Below are 27,403 nucleotides of genomic sequence, written 5' to 3'. Positions count from 1 at the left end.
GTATAAAAAATAAGCCACGTAAAAATGGATATTACACAGAGAATCTGCATTGTGTTGTCTTTGGGACTTTTAACTGCAGAAAAATATTTGATTGTAAAAGCTGTTGAGTTATGCCAAAATGTATATTTTAAAGGTACCTTGACTTCAAAATTTGGATATAAGGATATGTTACTTTGGAAAGGAGACTCTGCTTTTGTTTCCACAGAAAGCCAGAGGCTATGGATTTGTTCAAGATTAAGATACATCAGGTTTGACCAGCCAAGACCCCCTGAAAGGTCTCCTATGACACCATGGCCCAGATGATCCAACATCCAGAATGGTTTCAAGGCAACTGGCTCAGACGATACAGCCTCATGGACTATTCCATAATCCTAAAATTTTCTTTGTTTCCCCATAAGATACAGCGTCCCCCTCCAGCAGGAAGTAGTAAGAGAAGCTACGCCCAAATTCCCAAATTATATGTAATTTTACTTTGTTAAGGTTAAAACCTTCCTTTTTGAAAAAAAAAAAATGGGGGAAGTGCTGTGGGATGTTCTGTATGGCAAATGTGTTGCTAATTAGTCAATAAATAAAACACTGATTGGCCATTGGCTAGGCAGGAAGAGTAGGCGGGATAAGGAGGAGAATAAAGCTGGGAAGTGGAAGGCTGAGTCAGAGAGATACTGCCAGCCACCACGATGAGAAACAGCATGTGAAGATGCTGGTAAGCCACGAGCCATGTGGCAAGGTACAGACTTATAGAAATGGATTAATTTAAGCTGTAAGAACAGTTAGCAAGAAGCCTGCCACGGCCATACAGTTTGTAACCAATATAAGTCTCTGTGTTTACTTGGTCGGGTTTGAGCGGCTGTGGGACTGGCAGGTGAGAGAGATTTGTCCTGACTGTGGGCCAGGCAGGAAAACTCAAGCTACACACGAGCCACGTGGCAAGGTATAGATTAATGGAAATGGATTAATTTAAGCTGTAAGAACAGTTAGCAAGAAGCCTGCCACGGCCATACAGTTTGTAACCAATATAAGTCTCTGAGTTTACTTGGTTGGGTCTGAGCGGCTGTGGGACTGGCGGGTGAGAGAGATTTGCCCTGACCGTGGGCCAGGCAGGAAAACTCTAGGTACACCAGAGAGACATACACATACACATTGAGATGATAGATAGATAGATAGATAGATAGATAGATAGATAGATAGATAGACAGACAGACAGATGGACAGATGATAGATATAGATAGACAAACAGATATACAGACATACATGCATATGTACATACATAGATAGTGTGGTGGTTTGAAAGAAAACGGCCCCACAGGAAGTGGCACTATTAGGAGATAAGGCTTTGTTGGAGTAGGTGTGGCCTTTTTGGAGGAAGTATGTCACTGTCAGGGTGGGTTTTGAGATCTCCTATGCTCAAGCTATACCCAGTGACGCAGTTCACTTCCTGTTGCCTGCAGATCAAGATCTAGAACTCTCAGGTCCTTTTTCAAAAACATATCTGCCTGCACACCACCATGTCCCACCATGAAGATAATGGACTAAACCTCTGAAACTGTAAGCCAGTCCCAATTACATGTTTTCCTTTATAAGAGTTTCCGTGGTCATAGTGTCTCTTCACAGCAATAGAAACCCTAATTAAGATAGATGATAGATAGATAGATAGATAGATAGATAGATAGATAGATAGATAGATATGATAGATAAAGTATATTTTTAAAAGCAATAAGTGTATTTTAAAATACAATATCTTCTTTCTATACTGGGACAGTACATTGACTCTTGAATATCTCAAGCCTAAGGTAAAAGCTTACAAGCATACACAGATATGCTCTATTAAGCATTTTGGGTAAATTTTTAGCACAAAATCTGAGCACTATTACAAAGCCAGATCAAAATGATCTTGACTATCAAATTATTTTACATGTGCTTAGGAAGGTTCATTTAAAAAAAAAATAATGCTAGAGTGATTTCACTCACAAATAGAAAAATCATCCCTAATTTATCTCTCATGGGATTGCACATACTATTTACTTTTGAAGCAAAGCACAAAATAACACATAGTCAAACTTTAAAAATATTTTGTACTTGGAAGTGATGGTAGAAACTGACTGGCAGTCTGACATCAGACTGACAGCAAGTTGACTGTTAGTGTGTTTTCCAATTTGGCTGAGGAAGGTTTGTCTTCAACAATTTATGTGCTTTTTATCTTTATATAAAAATTAGATAATTCATATGGAATTCTCCCCTCAAAGTCAAACAAGAAACTCAACTTAGGCAGGTAAAGTACACAAGCAATTCACATTGGTTGAAGAATTGATTAAACACACACAACAGAGGGAATTCTTTTACACTGCAATTTAGAGGTAGAACACCACACTTAATTAACAAGGCTTTGCCTGTGTCTGGGGTGTACTAAGTTTTATAAATTAATATCACTTATCTTCAGGGGAAGTTAAATGAGCACCCTACTGAGTATTATCTCATGCTGAGTAATCACACTGATAATCAGTAATGACAGCTTAAATAAATTAATTAAACAAAAAAAGCCTCTAAAAAACTACTGGATTTTCAGCTATAACACGGTAACAGTGAAAACTCATTATTTAAAGTTTTCATTGTTACAGCTTTGTAAATGTCAACAGCATTTTATTAATTTAAAAGGGCAGTGTAATTTTCAGTTATTTAACAATTTTACTAGTTTCAAAAGTTTATATATGGCTAGAACACATATCCTTAGAACATTGAGGTCTTCATGGAATCTAGGAGAAATAAGCAAATTACTTCTAACTATAAAATCAATTTTATCCAAATACACACCTGAAATATAAAATAGGTTGTTCAAAATTATATGTCAATTTTCATGCAATTTTAAATTAGATTTCAGGGGGAAATGACCAACTAAAATAGTGTGGGTTTCTAATCAGCTTTATTACTAACACAACAACTCGCTGCTTGAAGCCATGGCCCCAGAGTCTAAGCACTGAATCCTGAAGGCACCAGCCTGTGGTGCTGCCATTACCAAGTCACTTAGTAAACTCTAAGTTCACTTAGATGGTGCCTATCACAGAGATGTGTTAACAAGAAATAAAACTGCTAGTCCCTTTCAGCCACAAGTAAAAAAGCCTGAAAAGCCATTCTTGACCACTCCAATCCAAGACATGGACACTCCCCATTGTCTTTCAAGGCACACTATACTCTCGTGTCCTTTCAAATTGGTGATGAAATTCTGTTATCAATTCATGGATTTGGTAACTACTCACACTATCTCTTTCCCAGTATAATAAAATGGCCCTACTAGATCAATCATCAGCTAGGTCATTGTGTACTGAGTCTCTGAAGCTGCACAGAGTGATCTTCTGACTTGTGTGACCAACAGGAAATTGTGGAAATTAAGATTCTGGCTTACAGAACCAGATCATAAATGGCATTTATGCCAGCTGCCAAATATGGGAACATGTTGTGGAATATTACTTTAACTATGTAAAGATGTATTACATTTGTTTATGTTGCAGAATATTACTTCAACTATGTAAAGGTGTGTTACATTTGTTTCACCTTGCCTATTGTAACTGTAATTCTTGCTTGATAACTGTTCTGTTATATATAATTTTACTATGTTAAAGTTAAAACTTTCCTTTTTAATTAAACAGAAAAGGGGAAATGCTGTGGGATAATGCTTTTGTACACTGGTTTAATAAAACACTGATTGGCCAGTAGCCAGGCAGGAAGTATAGGCAGGATAAGTAGACAAGGAGAATTCTAGGTAGAGAAAGGCTGAGTCAGGAGACACCAGCCCGCCATCCAGGGAGCAGCAATAAAGGCAACTGGTAAAGCCACAAAAAACATGGCGACAATATAGATTAACAGAAATGGGCTGAGTTTAAGTGTAAGAGCTAGTCAGTGGTAGGCCTGAGCTAATGGCCGAGCAGTTTTAATTAATATAACCCTCTGTGTGTTTACTTGGGGGACACAAGTAGGAGAGATTTGTTCTGACTGCCAGCCAGCCGGGACACAGGAAAACTTTCAGCTACAGCACCTAATAAAGAGCTGAATGGCCAATAGCTAGGAAGTAGAGAGACAAGTGGGGCTGGTGGGCAGAGAGAATAAGTAGAGCAGGAATCTAGGCTCAAGAGAGGAGACCAAGAAAGAGAGGGAGATGCCATCGGCCAGCCAGTCAGGCAGCCAGCAGACAGACAGACAGACAGGAAGGAAGCAATAAAGTAAGACATAAAATATAATGAAAAAATGTAATACAATGAAGAAGGGATAAAAAAAAAAGCCCCAAAACAAAACACAGATGAATAGGAACAGGTTAAAATAACTTATAAGAGCTAGTGGAACAAGCATAAACTAAGGCCAAGCATTCATAACTAATAAGAAGTCTCTATGTCATGATTTGGGGACTAGCAGTCCAAGAAAGTCTAGTACAAGAAAACTCAAAGAGCACGTAAAGAGAAGTCCATGGACAAAGAACTAAGAAACTTTACCCACATATAAAGATGTCTATTTATATCAGCCATGACTGATCATCTTGGAAGTCCCTGCCAAGCTTACAGATCACCATAACTCCTGCAAACTTCTACATTATAGCTTCATGTGACCCTGAGCAAGAACCAGCTAGCTAAGAAACTAATAAAATCATGGCCCAAAGAGACTATTTCAGAAAACACTGTCTGCTATAGGCCACTAAGTTTGGGAACCATTTGTTCCTTACCAAAAGACAGCTATTATAGTCTCTGCTAAATATTCAGCCTTCATAACAGCATCTGATAGACAGCAGTCCATTAATTTCAACTGATGAACCTATTGAAATTATAAATGAGGAATTCCTAAATTATAAAAATCAATTGAAAAATAGTACCATCTCTGCAATGTTTCACCACTTGGGGAAAGTGTTGGATAAAAAAAAAAAAAGAGTTGTAATTCAAGGTAACAAATATTTTAAGCGTTCAAAAAAATTCATAAGCAAATAAACAACAGATAGAAGCAAATGATGATTTCTGAAACCAAAGGAAATTGCCAAGCCTATGAGAGGCAACAGAAATGTGGTATATAAGAGAACCACATGAGGCTAAAACAAAAGTCATATGAAGTGTACATTAGCAGCTAAGCAGTGTGTCCACCTGCCCAAAGAACGTTGTAGTGGTTCAATTAAGAATGGCCTCGCCGGGCGGTGGTGGCGCACGCCTTTAATCCCAGCACTCGGGAGGCAGAGCCAGGTGGATCTCTGTGAGTTCGAGGCCAGCCTGGGCTACCAAGTGAGTAGAAACCCTGACTCGAAAAACAAAAGAAAAAAAAAAAAAAGAATGGCCTCCATAAGCTCATATAATTGAGTGGTTAGTCACCAGGGAGTAGCACCATTTGAAAGGATTAAGAGGATTAGGGTGTGTGGCCTTGTTAGAGGAAGAGTGTCACTAGGGGTGGGCTCTGAGGTTTCAAAAGCCCATGCCTAGCCCAAATTCTCTCTTTCTCTCTCTACCTACAGATCATGATGTAGCTCTCAGCTACTTCTCCAGCACCATGTCTGCCTACATGCCATGCTCTCTACCATAATGATGATAGACTAAACCTCTGAAACTATAAGCAAGCCCACAATTAAATGTTTTCTTTCATAAGAGTTGCCTTGGTCATGAAATCTCTTCACAGAAATAGAACAGTGACTAGGACACCCTTACTAAATGCTAGAAACATCACTCCCACAAAAATATAACACAGTAAGAGGAAAAGATGCCCATTCATTATTTCAGGTGTGATAAGCTAATTATCACTATCTTGGCACAATCCTAACTATTAGAAGCTAACTTCAATATCCTCAAAATTACAGAAAGATTTTTTTCCAACTATTAATCTACATTTTATGAATTTTATAATCAAAAGCTCCTTTGAAAATTTACTGCCACCCCTCCAAAAAAGTTAATCAACTTAAATATTTTGTTCATATTTAAGTTTCACATTTTCTAAACATGCTAAATAAAGAACATCCTTAATTATGTTCATAAAGCTTTTTTAATGGCTGGAAAATAGACTCATATAATCAAGCATTCTACAGCTAGCAGCTGTATATGTATGTATGTCAGGGAGCTGTCTGTGCAGACCCTGTAGAGGGAAGAACTGGTAGCTAAAAACGATCAACACCAGCCTCCCAGCCAAGAGATGAACGCAATGGGAAAAGATATCCACGCTGTAGGATTTCAGATAGCAGTGACCTATACCAACATCTCAGTGATGAGCTCAAAAGACCTCAAAGCAGAACCACTATGCTACACTGCCTCCTGCTTTCTGATCCAAGAACTTATAAATGACTTTATTTCATGCCATGACGCTTGGAGAAAGTGTGCTATACAGCAATAAATTATTAGTACAAAGCTCTTTCCAAAATACTTTTAAATCTCATATATAATATATAGTAGGCTAATATATCATGTAAATTTATATATAGATATATATAATTATAAGGAAAGCTAAAGTAAAATGGAGCCATCAAAATGTTAACAAGCTTTAATATAGTCTCATTACCATACCAAATGAAAGATGAAGGCAAGTCTAAATCTAAAAATTATTGAATATAAGACATATTTAGAAATATTTTAATAACTATCAGGTGATTTGAAAATATCTGATTTTTGTTAGTCACAGGTAAATACTGCTGTGGTACTGGGCTTTGTGTTTTGTTTTGATTTGTTTGTTTGGTGCACTAATAGATGTTATTTCCCCCTATAGTCACAATAAAGAAAAACACCAATTTTGACTTAAAGTTTAACAAAAATAAAGATTCAACCTTTCTAAATACATCTTAAGCTCTTGCACAGATTACCTGGCGAAGCACAGACCCCAGGTTGAAAAGGCTGCCTGGCAGGTGGATGCAGCATGCTAACAGAAATGATGGTCAAAAAGACGAAAGTAACTCAAGTTCTGAAGCCATTGGTTAAACAGTGGGAGGATGGAAGACCCACACGAGAGACCAACAAGGAGGAATGCAACAGGCTGCCCACTCTGATGGTTTGTATTAAAAAAGAACTGGCCTTTTGAAGGAAGGAGCCACCAGGAAAAAAAGCCATCAAAGACCATCTAGGTTCCAATTAGAGAAAGAAGGAAAGAAAACATTAGACAACTTGTGAGTCCCAGAGGGCAAAGTAGGAGGGTCTGGGAAGTCTGGAGGAGTTGAGAAGAATAAATAGACCTGAGGAGAGACAGAAGCAAAGGGGTTCTTCCTGGGTAAGGGAACTGATTGTGACTTCTGTCTGATGTTGATCTGTGATAGGTGAAAGCTGTTAGTTATCTTAACTAATAGTATGCCCTGAACAGTGATAACTAATAAAAATCAAAACTGAATCACAAGGCAACCCACGTGGATTAGAACTCATCAATGTATCTCTATCCACTGCTATCACCCTAGTCCAGGCCCCTTGCATCACTAATGCAACTTCTGAGCAGTGTCCAAGTCTCCCCTGCTTCTCTATGCCTGCCACTCCAAGACATTCCCTGTCATGATTTTTTTTTTCAACAAGAAACAGAAGTATTTTTATTAACATAAAAACATCTAAAAGTACAAATTTCACTAATGGATATAAACTCATAATCAAATTCAAAGTAACACATGATGCTGGGAGTGGAATATAACCTTTGAAATACACAGTAGTAAATTTAAAAGTGAAAGTTATCACTGGCAATTATATCTATCAAGTCATTAAGGAATACAAAGTATATAAATCTAGATTAAGGCCATAAAATTATAAACTGTGTGTGTGGCATCTAAATATTTGTCTTTTTATTTTTATTTTTTTATTTTTATTTATTTTTTTTTTTTTTTTGGTTTTTCGAGACAGGGTTTCTCTGTGTAGCTTTGCGCCTTTTCCTGGAACTCACTTGGTAGCCCAGGCTGGCCTCGAACTCACAGAGATCCGCCTGGCTCTGCCTCCCGAGTGCTGGGATTAAAGGCGTGCGCCACCACCGCCCGGCTCTTTTTAAAACAATTTATGTATACAAGTGTTTGCCAGAGTGTATGTATGTATATCATGTATGTGCCTGGTACCTGAGAAAGTCAGATGAGGGCATTAGACCTCCCAGAACTGGAGTTACAAATGGTTGTAAACCACCATGTGGATGCTGGGAACTGAACCTGGATCCTCTGCAAGAACAAGTGCATCTTTGAAAAGTGGGAGTTGTTGGTTTTGTTCTTTTTTTTTAATGGATATTGCTGAGTGTCATTTTAAAAAGATAAGAGGGGGCTGGAGAGATAACTCAGTGGTTAAGAGCACTTGTACTATGTGTGTGCCTGGTGCCCACAACGGCCAGAACAGGGAGTTGGATTCCCTAAGACTGGGTATTTTTCTCTTACTAAACACAAGCAAGTGTTAACCCCTCCCAATGTTTCCCATCACTCAAAAGATTATCTTCCAATATCTTAGCATGATGCTTAGATCAGGTTTGACCCAAACCTTTCCTCCTTACTCAATACTATCTTCACTATTCTCCACATACGACATGTGGTCTAGATGTAGGAAATAACCTACAGTCACCTATACACGTATGCTCTTGTCATCTCTTCCTGTGTCTAGAATTCATCACATCTTTGCCAGACTGATATCAAATCAATCTTCAGCTCTCAGTTTGTGGGACAGTTCATACAGTGGTCTTTCCAAGAGATACCTACTGATCTAGAGCTTGCAATTTCATGGCACATATACTATTCTGAACCTGTCTATTACCATATATACTTACTGAAAGAGAGATTAAGTCCTGGAGAAAGGAATTGTTATTTTATTCACAAAACAACCCTTGGAACTTACCATGGTTTTAAACAGAGTGAATGCTCTAGTAACGCTTGTAGAGTAAATTAGTAATTACCTTCCTATCTTCCAGGTATGGGATACAACCACTGATTCTTCCCTTAATAAAGTATTATTTTTAATAAGAGCATAGCAGGGAGTGCGCTGGGTGGTTATGGCTTTTACATATTGAATAAGAAATCCATACTAATCCCAACATTGAAAATTCACAGCATAGTCCTCTTACAGAAAAAAAAAAAAAACACCTCGAAAAAAAGGATAAGAAAGCATGATGCAAGGGAATGGTGTAGTTGTGTAGTTTGTATTTTGAATGTCTCCCAAACACATGTGTCTGAAGGTTTGGTTTGCCCATGGTGACCCTAAAGGTGTGCCTGTCAGGAAAGAGGACCTAGCAGAAGTTAGGTCACTGAGTACACTGGAACTCAGGAACCCTTCTGTTCTCTTTGCCTCTTAGCTACCCCAAAGCCAAGATACTCCCTGTGGCATACACTGCTGCCACAGGCAGTGTGCTGCTACAGGGCAAAGCAATAAGACCGTCATCACAAACACCCCAAACTGTAAGACAAAATGCACTTGCCCTGAAGCTGATAACCTCTAGGATCTTGGCATAGTCACACAAAACTAACACAAGCAGGAAGGAAATACACACTAGATCACTAAAAAGGAATTTACTTCTAATTCAAATAATAGAAGTTCAACATAAAATGAAATATAAATTAGCTCTGAAAATAAATTTTGCACTTTACTTGAGTGGCATAGCTCAAAATGACTCACACACAAATATCATCAAAAGATATCAACAATTGCTTCCTAAGTACCAAGTTTTCATGCTTCAACTAGGAATCCATTTTGTTCATATCTAAGAAACAAATTTATTACTGGGTAAAAGTTAACAATTGCCAGTCTAGATTCCAACCTATTCTTCAAAACTCAGCTGAAAAGTCGTCTTCTCTGCAGTTTTCCCCAAGGTCAACTTGACCCTGCTACTTGCACTAAACCCTCGAGAGGAGCATCCACTATCACACTATACTGCAAACACTGTGAAGTGCCCATCTATTCCCCCAATGTTCCCAGGCAGATACAGTCTTACAAACTTTCATATTTCTATAAGAGTATTAGACACTCAATAAATGCTTAATGAAGAGGAAGACAAAAAATGAATAAACAAGTATGCACACTTGGTTACATCTTTGTTACATCTGAAAGCTCTTGATCTTATTCCCACATTTCTCCTGATTTGAGGAGATGCTCTCTAAATTATTCCATAAATATTTAAAAATCCTGAGATAGCACTTAAAAGCTACTGCTGAAAACCTAAGTACAGGAAGTCATAATTAACTCATATTAATGGGCTCTGAAAGCCCCACCTGACTTTGTCAATAACTTGAATTCTTATAGAACTTGTCTCAATACATTGTATTATATACACACAGAGCTGCCCTGGCCCACACTGATAGTTTTACTTTACCTAGGAGAATAGTCCACATATAGCTTGGCAGAATAAACATGAAAAAAAAATCAAACTTTTATCAGTTGTTTGTAATTTACAAAGGAAAACATAAAAACTCAGTAAAAATGTAAAATAAAACTTTAGTACAGAAAGACTTCTACCCTAGTAAACCAGTAAAATAATTAGTAAGTATTAAAGTTGTGTAGACAAATTTCTAGACAGTCTTATTAAATAAGAAACACAGAGCCAAATACAGAGTTAAAAGTCCAAGAGATCAGAGCACTAGCGAAGAGCCAAGACTACCTTTAGCTTACCACTCGCCTCCCCTGAGAGGAGTGTCTGACTTGTCTTTTTATTTCCTTTCTGTTCTGCCTTCTCATTGGCTCTAAACCCAGCCACATGACTTCCTCATCACTGCCTGTCTATACAGACCTCCAGGTCTCTATGGTTGGTCCTGGGATTAAAGGTTTTGTGTCACCACACTTGGAAGTGTCCTTGACCACACAGAGACTCTGCCTGCCATGTGATCGGGATTAAGGGCGTGGGCCACCACCACCTGACTTCTGTTCCTGGCTCACTAATGACCTTTGATCTCCAGGCAAACTTTATTTATTAACATACAAATAAAATCACATTTCAGTACAATTAAAATATCACCACAAAGTTGATTTTAAAGTTAACAAAAGCTAGGCACGCATCTGAATAAGCTTAATCAAGTTTTTCTCCTTCATGCAAGTGACGTCTACTTCCACAGATATCTCACAAGACCTAGCAAATCTCACGCAGACCAAGCCCACACTATCAGACAGAAAATATCCAGAACTGTCTGGCCACAGTTCCTACACTGAATGACTTGAACGGTCCACAGAGACTGGTCAAGAGCAAGAGACCTGGAGAGATGAGCTTCTCAAAGAACTGGGAAGAACCCACCCCCAATCAAGCAAAATCTATGGTGGCTCCAAGACCCGGTTTCCATGGGAGCTTTAAAGGGAATCAGAACCTGGGAGCAAGCCATAGCTGTTGCTAGAAGTATCAAAAGACTTCCTTACTGAAGTTGTTTGTATATCTTAAAGCCAAAACAAACTGCCCATCCTTTGCCTGTTGGCATCTGTGGTAGTTTGAATGCAATTGGCCCCCATAATCTCATAGAGTGGTGTGACTTTGTTGGAGTCGGTGTGGCCCTGTTGGAGGATGTGTGTCACTGTGGGGGTGGGCTTTGAGGTTTCCTATGCACAGGATCCAGCTCAGTGTGTCAGCTGACTTCCTGTTGCCTGCTAGATGTAGGACTCTCAGCTATTTCTCCAGCACTACATCTGCCAGCATGCTGCCATGCTCCCCACCATGATGATAATGGACTCAACACAAACTGTAGCCACTCCAATCAAATGTTTTCCTTTATAAGAGTTGCTGTGGTCATGGTATCTCTTCACAGCAATAAAAACCTAAGACGGCACCTCTCAAATATGATTATCCCTTTGGAATACAGATTTTCAGTTTTCTCTGAAATGTTTGAAATAACTGGTTTCTCATCATAGCTTCTTAGATCTAGTAGGCCGTCACAACTATAAAAACTTTCTCCGGATTAAGGTTAATGGCTGTGATACAATTTTAGAACTGAAATGTCCCATACAGAGATGGCTTGAAAGACAAAATAATGAGATCTACTTCTGCGGTTCACACTTAGCACTCTCAGTCGGGGAAGGAAGGCTACTCCAGCAGCAGCATAATGTTCTTCAGGAACATGTTCCCTGGAGCAGGCCTGCCAGAATTTCCCTGGCTACCACTGTGATGTGAACAGGTAACTTCAATTCTCTTGCCTCCCTGCCCCATTGTTTAAAATGTTAATAATACTAAGACACTTAAGTGAAGATTAAATGCATTTACATAGCTAGTATTTGGGATGTGAAGTACAAGCTAATAATTATATAGTACTAAATGTATCTTTCAATCAGTAGCCATAATTCCCTAGTGATAAATTTTCTTTAGTTCTTTAAACTTTTATCTTAAATGTATTTGGGGCACAGGAAAGCAAGTCTGCCAAATCAGCAGGATGGGGACATGTATTCTACTGAAGAGCTCTCAGCCCCTAACAGAAGTTCACACCCAGTTACTATATTCCCTAAGTAATATTTCTATTCCTTGAAGAACCACATATTAGCTGAGGCTAAGTCAAAAAGAGAGGGGCGGGGTTTCTACCACAGAAGCCTTCTGAGATATGTTTAAAGGCTAAGGAAGGAGTCTCATCCTCAAAACAGCCATCTTGCAGGGCCCTCCCACCCTACCTCCAAGCCCTGGGGACTCTGCCAACTGTTTCTGTGGACCCAGCTTTCCTCTACCAGCACCCCGTCTGTGTCAACCACCTGTCCCCTGCAATACTCTCTACCTGGGAACCACATGGACTCCCTGGCTGGGAATCAGGGAAGTAATTTTCACTCTCCGTCCTACAATTGCTCCAGTCACACAGCAGACCACTTGCAGGGGCCTGTCCTCACAACCCATCCCCATTCCCTAGAGATGCCACAGAATCCACAACTTGAAAATGTGCAGAGAATCTGGAACACTCAGTCCTGAATGGGAATGTCTTCACCAAACCCCTGACCCTCTCAGGGCTCTGGGAATGCTACAGAAGAGGAGGCAGGAAGACTAAGAGCCAGTGAGGATGGAAGACAGCAAGCAAACAGCATCTTCAAGATACAACATGACATACATCGGAACTCACAGAGACTGTGGCAGCCGGTACAGCTCAAAGCCAGACGGAGTCCAAGCAAGCACCGAGAGGAGAAGTGGACGTGAGTTCTCGTTTCTAACCCTGAAGCTATCTCTAATGGCAACCGCTCAGAAAGAAAAACCCAGTTCTCTCCGATGGAGTCTCAGTGCATATACAAACCACACGTAAGGACAGGCCCCATGCCCAGCAGTAGATGGCCAACACAATGGCATTTATGGAGACATTTTGTCACATAATGCTTTGGTTTTGCTTATCTATTATGGTTTCTGGTTTGTCTTTTCATGGGTGTGTATGTGGATGTATTAAATGTGATTTTTCGTTGTTTTGTTTTTTTCCTGTTTGCTTTGCTTCATTCTGGTTTGCTTTTTTATTGACCCATTTGTTTTCTAAAGAGAAAGAGGAAGAAGGTGTGGAGTTGGATGGGAGAGACGGTGAGGAAGATCTGGGAATGGGAAGCAGCGATCAGAATATACTATCTGAAAAAAAATATTTTCAATTAAAAAATGCTAGGGAACAATCTATAGATAACAGCCCCAAAGAAGAAATCTCAAATGGAGTATAATATTATCGGCAACTCAATACAAATAGATAACTCTGGTTGCTGTGCAAGACCATAGCTTCTTGGGGACAAAGAGGACACAGTTAAAGAATCCAAACAAATAAAAATGAGGACACTGGCAGAAGGGATCTAAAGAGTCAAGAAATAATCAAAAAGAAACACCGGAAAGGTAAAGCTACCTTCTAAGAGAATGTGAGAATAAAAACAAATGTCGGATGTAAGTGAAGGGTTTAGCGGAGGGCATTAGTTCCTAGAGTAAATGGGACACACACATGAAGGTATCTAGTAGGCCAATGCATTAATATGTCTCAACTGGAGGAAAGGTCAGAGGTATCAATGGTAGTTGGAATCTTCAGAGGTGATCATCCAAGTAAGGCACCACATAGAGAGAAGAACAGGGTCTGCAGGAGAGAAACTGGAGAAATAATAGTTGAAGACAGGAAGACAAAACACACACACACAATAGAAATAAAAAAGGAAAGGTCAGAGGAGTATGAAACTGAGAAATCTGGTCTCACGGAGGACAAGAAATCTCTGTTCTTCAAAAAGGAAAGTAACAATTACATCAAGTAAGGTTGATAAACCCAGTAAATTTGCAAGGAATAAAAATAAATGACTAATACTAGGAATTTTAAAAGGTCATTTCATAATGCTTACCAAATCACAATTATGGTAATATTGCATGGTCAGCCCTCTACAGTCAAATAGCTGTGGATTAAAACTTGGATAAAACTACAAGTTTCGTTTCTGTAAAATTGTTTCAGGCCAGCAAGATGGTTCAGCAGGTAAAGGCATATCCCATCAAGTTGACAACTTGAGTTCAACCCCTGGAGCCTACATGGAGGAGGAGGGGATCAACCTCCACAAGTTATCCTGTGATCTCTAGATCCCTGCCATGGTACACATGTACACATGTGCTTACTCAAACACATCGACGAGAAAGAGAAGGAAAGAAGTGTCTCTGTATGGAATATTACAGATGTCCGCATCTTGTCCTCTAGACAGCAGTACAATAGCTACTTGCAAGGAATTTACACTGGGAAGAGCTGGGGCCACAGCCAGGAGGGAAGACCCAGTGCTCAGGCTTCTCACTGAGCTTGGCCTTTGAACTTGGAAATTCTAAAAGGGAAAATGATATCCTTGTTTCTACCTGAGTTGTGTTTGCAGAGATGTCTGTACCCTGTGGACATGAAGGGAGGCCACATACCTGCCTCCTAGATCCTACGGACAGGTTACCCACCATACCCTTCACATCCCTCCCTCCCAGGTCCTTGGGCTCAGCTCTGACCAGAAAAGTGGGGAGGCCATGAAGGAGGAAGACCATGGTTTTCATTTTCTCCTGATGTCCTTATTGCTAAAGTATATAGGTAGATGTGCATAGGCTCTACACAAATAACTGAACCAGTGTAGACGTGGGGATCTATGTGGTCTTGGAAGCAATCCCCATGCATATGAAGGGACAACAACATGCTCTTACCTGCAAAGCTCGAAAACACATGAAGTAAAATGACAGAAATGAAAAAAAGGAATAAATAAAACCCAAGACTGCTAGAAAAAGGTGGCAGAAAAACCAAGGATGAAGAACACATGAACAACATCAACTCTCAGGAAGTATTTACTGTCTAGACTCTGAAGTAGAGACAAAATTACACACAGACTATTCACCAAGACAGTGCAAAATGTGAGGCATAAAGCAAAACCTACTGAGGGTGGAAACCACCCACTCCATAGCTTGTCCAAGAAAGTTACAAACTGGATGAAGATGTTAGGAAAATTCCAAACATTTGAGATGTAAACAATACGTAACTACAAATACACCCACAGTTCAAAGAAAACATCAATTGGGAATTTAAAATATTTCCAACTAAATGTTCTAGTTAGCTTTTCTGCTGCTGTGACAAAACCAACCCAAAGACACTTAAGGAAGAGAACGGTTTACCTGGCCAAACAGTAACAGTCCACCATAGAGGGAAGTCAAGGCAGGACTCTGGAGGCAGGAACAGAAGCACAGGCCATGGAGGAGTGCCGCTTACTGGCTTGCTCACCTTGCTTTCTTATACAACTCAGGACCATCTGCCCAGGAGTAACAACACTCACATGGGCTGGGCCTCCCCATATCAGTCATTAATCAACAAAAATGCCCCACAGACTGCCCACAGGACAATCCGATGGAGGCAACTGCTCAAATGTAGGTCCTTCTTTCCAGGTGTCTAGTATGTGTCACCCATTGAAAACTAACCAGTCAGTTAGAGACACTAACACATTCCTCAGATAGAAGCTTAAAGCACAATGTTCCTAGGTGAGCAACTAGTATCTTAAGCTTCTTCCTTAAGAAACAAGACAATAGATAAAACGAAAGGCAGAAAAAAAACTAATATATGAATACAAGTAAACGATAAATATAGTCACTGGGAAGAAACACTGGTTCTTTCAATAATCAGTAACATTGACGCACTTCAACAAAACAAGGAAAAAAAGCAGAGGACACAAATCACTATCATCTTTGGGCAAGGCATCAATACAGCCCACATTGAAAGGATAAGAAAATACCATAAGCAATGTTAACTCCGTAAATTCAACAACATAAATGAAGTTTTAAGAAACTTGAAAGATAAACTACCAAGACTCACTTGAGTAGATTACTTGACTAGTTCGTCATTCAGTAATAGATATTGCAAACAACAATGAGGTATAAGCACACACACAGACAGTCACCATCATCAGTAATCAAGGAAAACTGTGTCAATTTGTTTTAAGGTTAAGCATAAAATTAGAACATGAGAGCCCCACCCAAAAAATAAAAATGTGTAAGTGTATGTCCATACAAGCAAATGCTCAATGTGACTTATTTACAAAAGAACCCCAAACTTGGAAGAACTAAATATGCTTTAGCATCAACAAAATAATAAGCTAGACCCCGTCTGACATACTGTGAGACGATTATATTAATTCTCAACCTGAACTGTAGTTCGGAGCCCTGAAAAGTGTTTGTCAAAGCCTGTGATAGGAGGAAGAACCCTGACCACAAATGAGCACAGAGGGCATCATGTGGGTACAAAAATGTTTCATATTATGACTGTACTATACACATAATTATAAATACTTTCAAATTTCAGGCTTTAACCTTACAACTAGAATAACTTACTATGTATATGTCATGCATCAAGCTGGAGCACGCAAGTTCCTCATCTTTTATAATTGCATGGCTTGCCAACCACCTTTACTTCATTGTCCCTTGAAAAATATCTGTAAAGAATGACATCAAATCTTAAAAGCTAATTGCTTACACAAACAGGCACCACTAACTGGTGACAGAGCTGTTGTTCTAACCTAGCTCTCCTCATGAAACTCCAGGCAACAAAGAACAGACACTAATGCAAAGGCCCCATGACTTCCTCTAGCGTCTCTGCATGCCAGTGTTTGTTTTGTAGCTCGAGCTGTTATTTGTGGGTCATCAAATCCAATTAGTGGATTAGATCACCATTCTATTTCTTAAGTAATGGAGAAGAGTGAAGAAAAGTGGAAAGAAATGGAGAGGAAAAGATCAGAGTTCATTATGCTTAGAAACATCACATACTGGTTATAAAAACTGTGGTTTCAATTGAGAATCAGCTTGCAGGTTTATGTGTACTGAGACACAAAAGCAAATGTTACATCTTACCATGGGTCCTAGTCAAATAAAATGTTTGAAAACCATTGCTATAGTCAAAAATGGGTAACGGGAAAAAACGGTTAAATGCCTTTCTTTATGCAGTGACATAAAAGAAATAAGGAATTCAGTAGAAATCCTGAAAATGGTTGTGAGACACCAGGCAAAAGCTATCCCTAAACTCCAAAAGTACTCAGTGGAAAGGACATTTGGGGTGATAATTCAGCATGAAGCATATGTCCATTCTCCCTACTTGCCCTAACATACCCATCACCTCCTCTCCTTGTCTCCTCCCTCTTCCTTCTTACTTCTGAGGAAAACTTAACAGACCCAGGTCTACACAAGGAAACAGTGACGCACCTTTTCATTACTTCAGCACCCTGATCTGCTCTCTGAAGTGTGGCAAATGTTCAGATCTGTTTTAAAAGGGCACTGCTCAAAGTCTACGGAAGGGGAAACCAATGCTTTAAGAATGCTTTGTTCCTGTAACAACACTACTTCCTGCCAAATTCAGTTCTGATAACTCACAAAATTGCCCTGAAATGAGAAGCATCCTTGCCAGCCTTTAACAGAGCAACCTAAAGGGATGAGTTTCTTTATTTTCTTCGTGTGTAGGAGAGGGGTGTGGCACATGCATTTATGCAGGTACACTCACCCATGCAAAGGCATGTGGAGGCCAGCAATTGAGGTGAGGTGTTTTCCTCTATTTCTCCACCTTATTAAAAAAAAAGGGATTTACCTGTTTCCACCCACTTACCCTACTTCTGCATCCCGAGCACAAACGTTACACAGACTTGCACTACCTCACTCAGCTTTTAGGGTGCTGGAGATCTAAAGTGGGATCCTCTTGCTTGCACAGCACGCTCTTTATCCCCTGAGCCATCTCCCCAGCCAAAGGGATGGGTTTCTAACATAAATGCTGCTCCAGTGTCAATGTTTCTAAGATACTGTTGCTTAAATGTATGACCACAGAAAAATGCTCTTCCTCTGACCTTTCTCATGTTCTGCCCCAAAACAGCTATCTATTCACATTAAGAAATTCTCCATTAAAGCACACATGGAGCATACATGCTTTGGAGAAGTCAAAGTGTGATACAAATATCCTGCCAACATTGTATCAAAGCATCAGCAGCAATGCTTCCCTGAGCTCTAACACACCAGGCTCCCTCCCTTTAAAGAGGCCTCAAAATATCCAGGCACCCATTCCCTCATCACAGCTCAACCATCATGTGATGCACATCCCCTGTACAGCCCAGCAGCAAATGTGGCACACTGCACACCAGGAGACAATTATAAAAGAGACAAAAAGGGACCAAAAGGACAGAGCTGAGAGTAGCACTTCAATGTGCTTCAGACTACATGGAGCCCACCAGAACCCTCAGAGAAAGGAGAGAAGATATAACAAGCCCCGATTTAGAAATAAGCGATAAAGCAAATGCTTGGCTTATCAGTGCCACAGAGCGATGCAGGAGGGAAAGTCTCAGGACGCCAAGTGCTGCTCTTTCCCTGGACCCATCACCAATGCAGAAGAATCTAGTCTCCTGTTCCAGACAGTCATGCTCACTCTCCACCTCGAAGACAATGAATGGAGCTAGCTGCCCAATCAGTCCACCAGGTGATCCTTCTCAGGACTGACATCCTGGCCTGCCCAGGAGACAAGACACAAATCAGAAAAGGAGAGTGCCAAGGAGAATCTGCGGCCAGGATGCCAGGTGAAGAGATCAGCTAGACAGCCAGGAGACAGCCATGTGCACAGCCAAGACGAAAGTAGGATCGAGGCAATGGTGACCAGCCAGGCCAATGGTCAGAACAACCAAGGCGGTCCTCAACATCAGATTTTTTTAAGGTTTTTTTAATTTTATAATTAATTTAATTTTACATATCAGCCACGGATTCCCTTGTCCTCCCTCCTCTCTTCCCCCCCTCCACTCTCCCCCCAATCCACCCCCCATTCCCATCTCCTCCAGGGCAAGGACTCCCCAGGGATTCAGCTTAGCCTGGTAGATTCAGTTGAGGCAGGTCCAGTCCCCTCCTCCCTGCACCAAGGCTGCGCAAAGTGTCTCAGCATAGGCACTAGGTTCCAAACAGCCGGCTCATGCACTAAGGACTAGTCCTGGTCCTACTGCCTGGGGGCCTCCCAAACAGTTCAAGCTAATTGACTGTCTCACTTATCCAGAGAAGGAATCGCCCAACGACAGAGAAATGGATGAGATCTACATGAGCAAACTGGATGTGAGGGAGGGTAATGAAGGGCAAGGGTCAGGGGAAAGAGAGTTTAGGGGAGTGGGAGATCCCACCCGGATCAAGAACAGAGAGGGAGAATGAGGAAAGAGACAACATCAGATTTTAACACTTGCTACAGAGTTAGGCCATGGTAGCTTATGTCTGTAATATTATCAACGCTCAGGAGGCTAAGGCAGGTAGATTGCTATGAGTTTAGGATCAGTGACTTCTAGGCCAGCCTAAGCTACCAAGTGAGACTCTGTCAAAAAGAACACACAATTATTCTGTAAAAGAAAACATATCAGGTGTTACAAAATGTACGACACACATATTTGTCTCACTGTCGCTATCTTCCAAAGGTTTAAACTGGTGAGAACAGGAAATAATATAGTGGTAAAGATAAGCTTAGCTACCAAATATTTTGATTTTGCCAAACCAGGCATAAGGACAGAAGTAGAAGCAAGGAATGGGAGCAGGAAGGAGAAAACTAGGATTTTCACTGGGGAGAAATCCACCCATTTACACAGCAGACACCAAGGATGTTTTCTAGAATGCCTATTAAAGTCACTCCATGACTGTTCTAATCTGAAGTAAAAGCTGTGGCATTTGAGTGTGCAAGGATGGCCATATAATGAAAGGACAGCATCAGAAAGAAAAATACACTGTGTATAAAGTATTAATAAATCTAAAAAATAGAGAACATATGATTTAAAATGAAAGGAAGGATGTGTCATGTCTAACACCTACACTTGGCCACATCTAAAGACAGTATAAATGCAGTCCAACACAAAATCATAAACTTCCTTAAAACATCAGGGTGTGTGTGTGTGTGTGTGTGTGTGTGTGTGTGTGTGTGTGTGTGTCTGTGTCTGTGTCTTTGTCTTTGTGTCTTTGTCTGTGTCTGTGTGTGTGTCTGTGTCCGTGTGTATGTGTGTGTGATATACTTATTCCTGTGAGGGCTGTGCTTATTATGTGTGTCTGTGCAAGAATACATGCACATTTGTGTGTGTGTGTGTGTGTGTGTGTGTGTGTGCGCGCGCGCGCGCGCGCGCATGCGCGCATGTGCACGCCCAGGTAAAGGCCAGAGATGAACTTCAGGTGTCTGCCTCTACACTCTCCACTTTATATTTTGAGACACAGTTTATCAGCAAGCCTGGAGCTCACCACTTCGGCAAGGCTGACTGGCCAATGACTTTTAAGAATATCTGCTTTTCTCTGCTGAGGCACCACTCAAAGCTTTTTACATAGGTGCTGGGATCCAACTCGACCATGCTCACATAGCAGGCAATTTACAACTGAGCCATCTCTTTAACCCATGCTATAAAATTTTTATTCTAATATGTTTTGTAACTAAACATAAAACATTATGAATGAACCTTGAAAATATTACCCTAAATAATGAAAGTCATTTGTTTTTAGCTAAAAATTACAAAAGACTCTTCCAATTATTCAAAATATCAAAAATAGATAAATCATAAAGTAGACTGGTGGTTTCCCAGAGCTGGGTGAGCTGAAGGGAAATAGGCAGTATTAACAGGCACAAAGCTTTCTTTTGAAGATCCTGGAAATATACTAAAATAGACTATAGTGGTGAGCAATTTTTGTGAATATGCTAGAAACCACTTAATTATAAACTTTTAGTGAGTGAAATGAATGTTATGTAAATTGTATCTCAATAAAGCTATTACAGCACAGTACATTCTCATAAAATCAAAATATAAAACAGAAAGATTACAGTTGGTTTTACCTCTGACTTTAAGAAGCCATTCATTTCTGGAGACTGAGTAGGCACCTTAGTGGTCAGCATGCTTATCTAGTAAGCATTAGATCCTGGGTTCAGTTCTCACAAAAAACAAAAGAGGGGTGTGGGGAGAGGAAGAAGACAGACATGCAAGAACCAAAGGACATTTACAGTTTAGCAGGCCTCTTTGGATAAACTGTTAAACCTATCTCTGCCTCAATGTCCTCAACTGTAAAATAAAAACAACATCTACATGGCAGGGAGAGAAGAAACTGTATAACCTACGTCAGTGCTCCGTGTAAATGTCGTTTTCTAAACACTAGGCTAGCCACGCTCCATCTGATGGTACAGTCAATGATGGAATGCGTACAGAATGGCATACTGCACAGCCCAGATGACGTTTATCTAGGCTTATTCTTTGATATTTACAAGAAGATGAAATAATCTAACTCTGTGTCTATGTGCATGTGCATGGGTGCACACGTTGTGGAGGTCAAAGGTCAACTTCAGGTGTCTTCTTCTATTCCTCCCCATGTTACTTCAGGTAGGAACTGAACTGGAAGTCCACAGTTAGACCAGGCTAGCCTGTGTTTCAGGGATATCTGCTTGGTGTTAGATGACACCTGACTATGCACAATGTTACTGAAAAAAATTCACATAAATACTTTTCTTTTTAATAAAAAATGCTTTTCTTAGATACTACTCAGGAAACTATATCAACATCAGTGGTGGCCTGCTGTGGGATGTTCTGTATGTCAAATATGTTGCTCTAATTGGTTAATAAATAAAACACTGATTGGCCAGTAGCCAGGCAGGAAGTATAGGTGGGGCTAACAGAGAGGAGAATTGAGAGAACAGGAAGGCAGAAGAGAGACACTGCCAGTCGCCGCCATGACAAGGAAGATGTAAGGTACTGGTAAGCCACGAGCCACGTGGCAAAGTATAGATTAATAGAAATGGGTTAATTTAAGATAGAAGAACTAGATAACAAGAAGCCTGAGCCATTAGGCCAAACAGTTTAAATAATATAAGCATCTAAGTGATTATTTTATAAGTGGTCTGTCGGACTGCTGGGCTTGGCGGGACCTGGAGAGAAAACTCAAGCTACAGTGGCCCACACAGGCTTCCTAGTAAGACCTTACTCAAGGTCAGAGAATCTAATTTTGCTTTAACAAGCAGGGCTGCATAATAGGATGATTTGGCCAGGGACATGTTTACCAGGTGTTTGGAAGTGTCTACACTTGGCTGTAGAATGTACTTTGATCTTGCAAGGGGGAGGTCTTTTGCCTCTCCCCTTGGCATATTATAAAAAGCCCTTTTAAATAAGGCTCTGGGCAGCTGGGTAGTGACCCAGGGCCCTCCCAAAGCTATCCTGTGTCTCTGTCTTTCTTATCGTCTCCATCTTTCTACCTAATATTTCCTCATTCCTCTCTCCTCCACCCAAGAACCCATCGAAAGGTGATAACAGGTTGGAGCTGGACTCCAGCAGACTCCCACAAACATCCTACTTCAGTTTTTTAAAATCATTTATGTCAATATCTATGTCTCTTTCATTTTTACACATCTACCTTATTATCCAGGTGCCAAAGTAAGCACTCTGGATCCTTAAGGTGGTGAATATCTTGACTGCTTACTACGCCTAAGCACTCTGCTTTTTTGTGTTTGGTATCCGAGCTGTTGAATACCAAAACTGGCCAGTGAGGTACTGAGCTTTGTCCTCACAGGTGTGCTCTGGTTTGTTTGTTTGTTTTTTCTTTTGTTTTGTTTTTTGTTGTTGTTGTTGGTTTTTGCTGGTACTGATGTTATTCCTTGATCATTAATCATGAGATAACTAGTGTATATGTGTATCAAAAGTGTATTTCTCAAGGATTATTTGACTACACAACCAAGGTATTAATTACTTAGAAGGAGCCCTACTACATGAATGTAAAGTATGCCTGGTTCTCATTTTTAAACAGAATATCTAAAATACATGCATGGCATTTCAATCTCGCTTACTTTAATTAGCAGCTACATTTTCCTGACAAGCCTCCTTGTCTTTAGCTGCTTTTCCTACCTCTTTCTGAAGTATGCAATCCACCCTCAAAGAATGAGAGCTGATTTGAATGATTCAAAGTTGACTAACAATTTGTAATTAAACAAAATTTTTATATTAACATATTGACTATTCCTTTTCACAGCCTACAAGCAACAATTTAATGTATTTTACCAGTTCTAGCCCTTGTTTTAGCACTATAAACACATTTCTAGCACTTGCTGGTTTTAGCATTTTCAAAGAAGTTAGCATAGCATGTCAAGGACAGTACATGGTTAGTTAAAATGCATAACAAAGGAAAAGTTGAGGATAGCCTTACCATATCATCTGTCAGTGTCCTAATATTTAAATGCTGCAAATGTGAGGAAAAAAATCAGTTAGTAATTTATATAGCTCTTTTTTTATTTTAGTTAATGAGTACATTCTACAATGCTAACTTGAAGGTAATTAAATTCCTGACAGTACAATAAAAGTGTATTATATATTGTCTCAATCTATTTCTTTAGAAGATAGACAAAAGTTATCCTGTATGCAATATTTTTAAATATTTACTAAAATTCCTTCGTTTTATGAGCCTAACAAACCCAGAAACCTAACTGGGGTACAATAAATATATTCACCCAATAAATTATTATCATTCAATATCCAGACATACAGCATAATGATGCAAAGATTTAAATATAACTTTCGGAAAAATTTTGTATTATAAAACACTGAAACTTTAAATTCACCATTAGTATGCAGCATAATAGATAATGAAGTACTTTGCTCGCTTAATGAACTTAAATAATTCTAGTAACGATGAAGAATGTACTGGAATGATTATCTGCATCTTTAACATCACTTTGATTTATCACCAGTGGTGATGGCAGACACTTTTCAATTTCATTCCTAGCTTATTCGAGACCTCTTTTGCTGATTTCCTTACTAGACAAACAAGACCACTTTAGAAAATGAATGAATTAGTTTCCCACAAAGCATAGTTCAAAAGAAACAAGTATTTAGAAAGAAAATTATCTGTTTTAGGAATCAAGGGCAGGGCAGCAATTTGTATTCAGGTAGTTGTATTCAATTTCCACTTCTCCTTCCTTATTCATTGGAGCATTAGAGCTTTCAAAGACAGAAAGGGTCAAACATTTCTAAACAAGAAACTAGATCTATTCATTTACGCTCAAAAAAGAACATGTGCTAACAACTGTCATACAACACATACGTGGTATATAGTTAAATTCAACATTAAGTGAACAGAATAAAATTGTACTCATTTTTATGTACTAAAACAGCTTCATGATCCTTGCTTTACCATAATGATGATCTCAACTAAAAATCTGTCAGTGTAAATAGTTCTCCATAGTCTCTGCCTTCACCAACATGTCCCTTCCTAATGAAAAGAAAAACATAACTGAAAGAATCAGAAGTAAACTGTGTATACCAAGAGAAGGTGGTCATGTTAATGACCATGCCTGACCACTCCACTAAGTTCCAGACTCAACTGTCTGCTGAATTAAAACAGCTAACTTGGACCTAAGAATAAGAAGTAATAATGCTGAACTGTATACTACTGTTTAAAATCTTGGGATATAAAACATGATTTAAGCCTGGAAAATTTACAATGAGTGTCATTCAAGAGATGGATACTACAATTTAATACCAAAGCTACACAGTTCTCAAAGAAGGTGCAAAACCTACCTGCCATATGTGTACCTTCCAAAAGAACAGGTTTATGCACATAGACTTTGGTCAAACATCTATTTGCTATTCTACAATGGGAGGTATTGAGAGGACCGGCCAACCGAGCAGATGCCATAACAGGCTGCTCAGTCTTCTGTCAGAGATCAGGCCTCAATTTCAGTTTCCTGAGACTGAGCAGGCAGGTTCTGAGGAAGGGCCACGAACAAAGGACAATCAATTTCCAACACCCCTGACAGCGAGGACAAGGATATCTGGTACATGCAGTACCAGCCCAGGCCAGAGCCACAATTAGCAAGTCAAGGTGATAACCAAATAAGAACAAAACCTGGGATCTGTCCAGGCCTGCTGAAAAATGGAAAAGCTATAGCCTAAACCAGCCCATGACTAGCCCTAGCCAATTAGAATGCATTAATATGATTGCCACTTGCTTAAGCCAATCATATCTGAAAAGACCTAGATGCCCTAGGAACTCCCCTTAGCTGTGCTTAAAAGGAGTCCAAACATCCCTCTCAGTGTCTTCACCATTTTGCCTTTGTGTAGAATGGTCGGCCCCATCATGTTGGAATCTTTCTCAAGATAATAAACACTCTTGCTGATTGCATATGTGGATGGTGGTCTTTTGTGGGACTTCTCCAGGACCCCAACAGTATCATCCCAATTACAACTCAGCTGGCTCCTGAAAGGGGTCATTTCAAGACCCTGTGCCACAAGAGGGATGGATCAAGTTCTGAGAGTAACATGCCATGTGCTCTAATTCTTAAAAAGCAAAGTCATGGAAATCAAGTATAAAGCTGAAATCCTATTTAGAATAATATGCCGCCTACTTACTCAATAGAAAGATTACCAAAGAACAACAGGAGTTGTTTCAGGAAAACACCATAAAAGTGATAGATTTTTTTTTTAAAGCAAACAATGAAAAGAGACAATTTTAAGTGAAATATAAAGCTATGACCTAAAATCTGTAGAAGGTCAATTGTAACAAGCTTTCTTGATAGACTATCATTGGACCACTAGCCTACAAATAATACCTGGAGACTTATTATTAATTACAAAAACTTGGCCTTAGCTTAGGCTTTTTTTTGTAACTTAATTAACTTAATTAACCCAAATTTGGTTTTTAGTCTATATTCTGCCACGTGGCTCAGTTACCTCTTCTTAGTACAGCACATATGACTTGCTCCAAGTCTGCTGGTGAAATCCCCCAGCTTAGATTCCTCTTCCCAGTTTCTCTCTCTCTGACCAGAAGTCCTACCTATTCTCTCCTGCCTAGCTATTGGCCATGTAGCTCTTTATTAAACCAATCAGAAGTCACCTTAGGCAGAGACAGACACCTTTACAGTGTAAACAAACATTCCTCAACAGTCAATATGTTGGTGCCAACTGTAATCCAAACACTTGGGAGATGGAGGCTAAAGTCAGCCTAGGGTACATAACAAATCTGAGGGCATCCTGGTCTACAGGAGACTACAGGTGTTTTGGGTTTTATTTTTTTTTAAAAAATCAAAGTAGAAGACATAAAATAACTGAAAGTTGCATGGCAAAAAAAAATCAAGAAGATGCAAACATCCAAGAAAAATACATATATATGTCTTTAAAGACAAAGAACTGGACAGCCTTTTAAATTAAAATTATGCCGGGCGGTGGTGGCGCACACCTTTAATCCCAGCACTTGGGAGGCAGAGGCAGGCGGATCTCTGTGAGTTCGAGGCCAGCCTGGTCTACAGAGTGAGATCCAGGAAAGGTGCAAAGCTACACAGAGAAACCCTGTCTCGAAAAACAAAAAAATTAATTAATTAATTAATTAATTAATTAATTAATTAATTAATTAAAATTATATGTTGAATGTGTTAGCACACAACCGTAAGTCCAACACTTGGAAAACAGGGGAAAGAGGACCATAAGATCAAGGCCAGCATGGGCTACATTGCCAAAAGAAGCCTAAAGAAATAAATAAATGCACTGTACTCACAACTTTCATTTAAAGGGGCAGTCACTCATGTAAAAAGTAGGTATCTTTTTCCATCTTTTTCATAGTTCTGGGTTTGTTTTGTTTTCTTAAGCTACCTCACTATATTGGCTTCCAATGTGATTTAAATATTTGTTCAAAGTTTGACCTTCTTCCTAGATGACATAAGTATGTATAAACCCAGATACAGCATACTATTATATATACTATTTTATACACAGAAAAATGTGATGGATCAAAACAGAATCATAAAACAGGGGTAGGAAACACAGCAAAAGAAACCTCAAGAGACATAAGTATAAGAAGAGAACAGAACCTGAGGAAAGAAAGCAAGCAGCTAAGGTCAGGTTTATTATTCCTACTCTCCAGAAAACTTCCCCGTCCATTCTCACTGCCAGGAGGACAAGCCAGGAGGGTTCCGAATTATGGCAAAGGCAAGGATCAGTGACAAGCCTGGAGATAATGACTGACCAGGGACAGCTAGAAAACTGACCTTAGAAATTTGTATCAAAACAAAAAAGTCAGTCAGGTGGTGGTGGTGGTGGCGGCGGCGGCGGCGGCGGCGACGGCGGCGACGGCA

The 27,403-nt window shown here is 39.7% G+C and overlaps 1 protein-coding gene across 3 annotated transcripts in view; it reads right to left on the bottom strand.

Annotated features, from left to right (window-relative positions):
• Diaph3 (diaphanous related formin 3) overlaps window positions 1-27,403 on the bottom strand; it is a 502,378-nt gene that overhangs the window by 449,342 nt on the left and 25,633 nt on the right. For 2 of the 3 annotated variants that reach the window (XM_052732620.1, XM_052732621.1), the window contains exon 2: window positions 23,485-23,517. The exons of the other annotated variant lie outside the window; for it this stretch is intronic. In XM_052732620.1, coding sequence (XP_052588580.1) covers window positions 23,485-23,517 — 33 coding nt within the window. The remainder of the gene's footprint in view (window positions 1-23,484; window positions 23,518-27,403) is intronic. 3 annotated transcript variants of the gene reach the window in all.

The sequence above is a fragment of the Peromyscus californicus genome, unplaced genomic scaffold (assembly GCF_007827085.1).
Source record: "Peromyscus californicus insignis strain IS unplaced genomic scaffold, ASM782708v3 Scaffold_12__1_contigs__length_115047231, whole genome shotgun sequence".
Lineage (NCBI taxonomy): Eukaryota > Metazoa > Chordata > Mammalia > Rodentia > Cricetidae > Peromyscus > Peromyscus californicus.
Note: the sequence above shows the minus strand (reverse complement) of the source record. Positions and strands in the feature narration are given on the sequence as shown.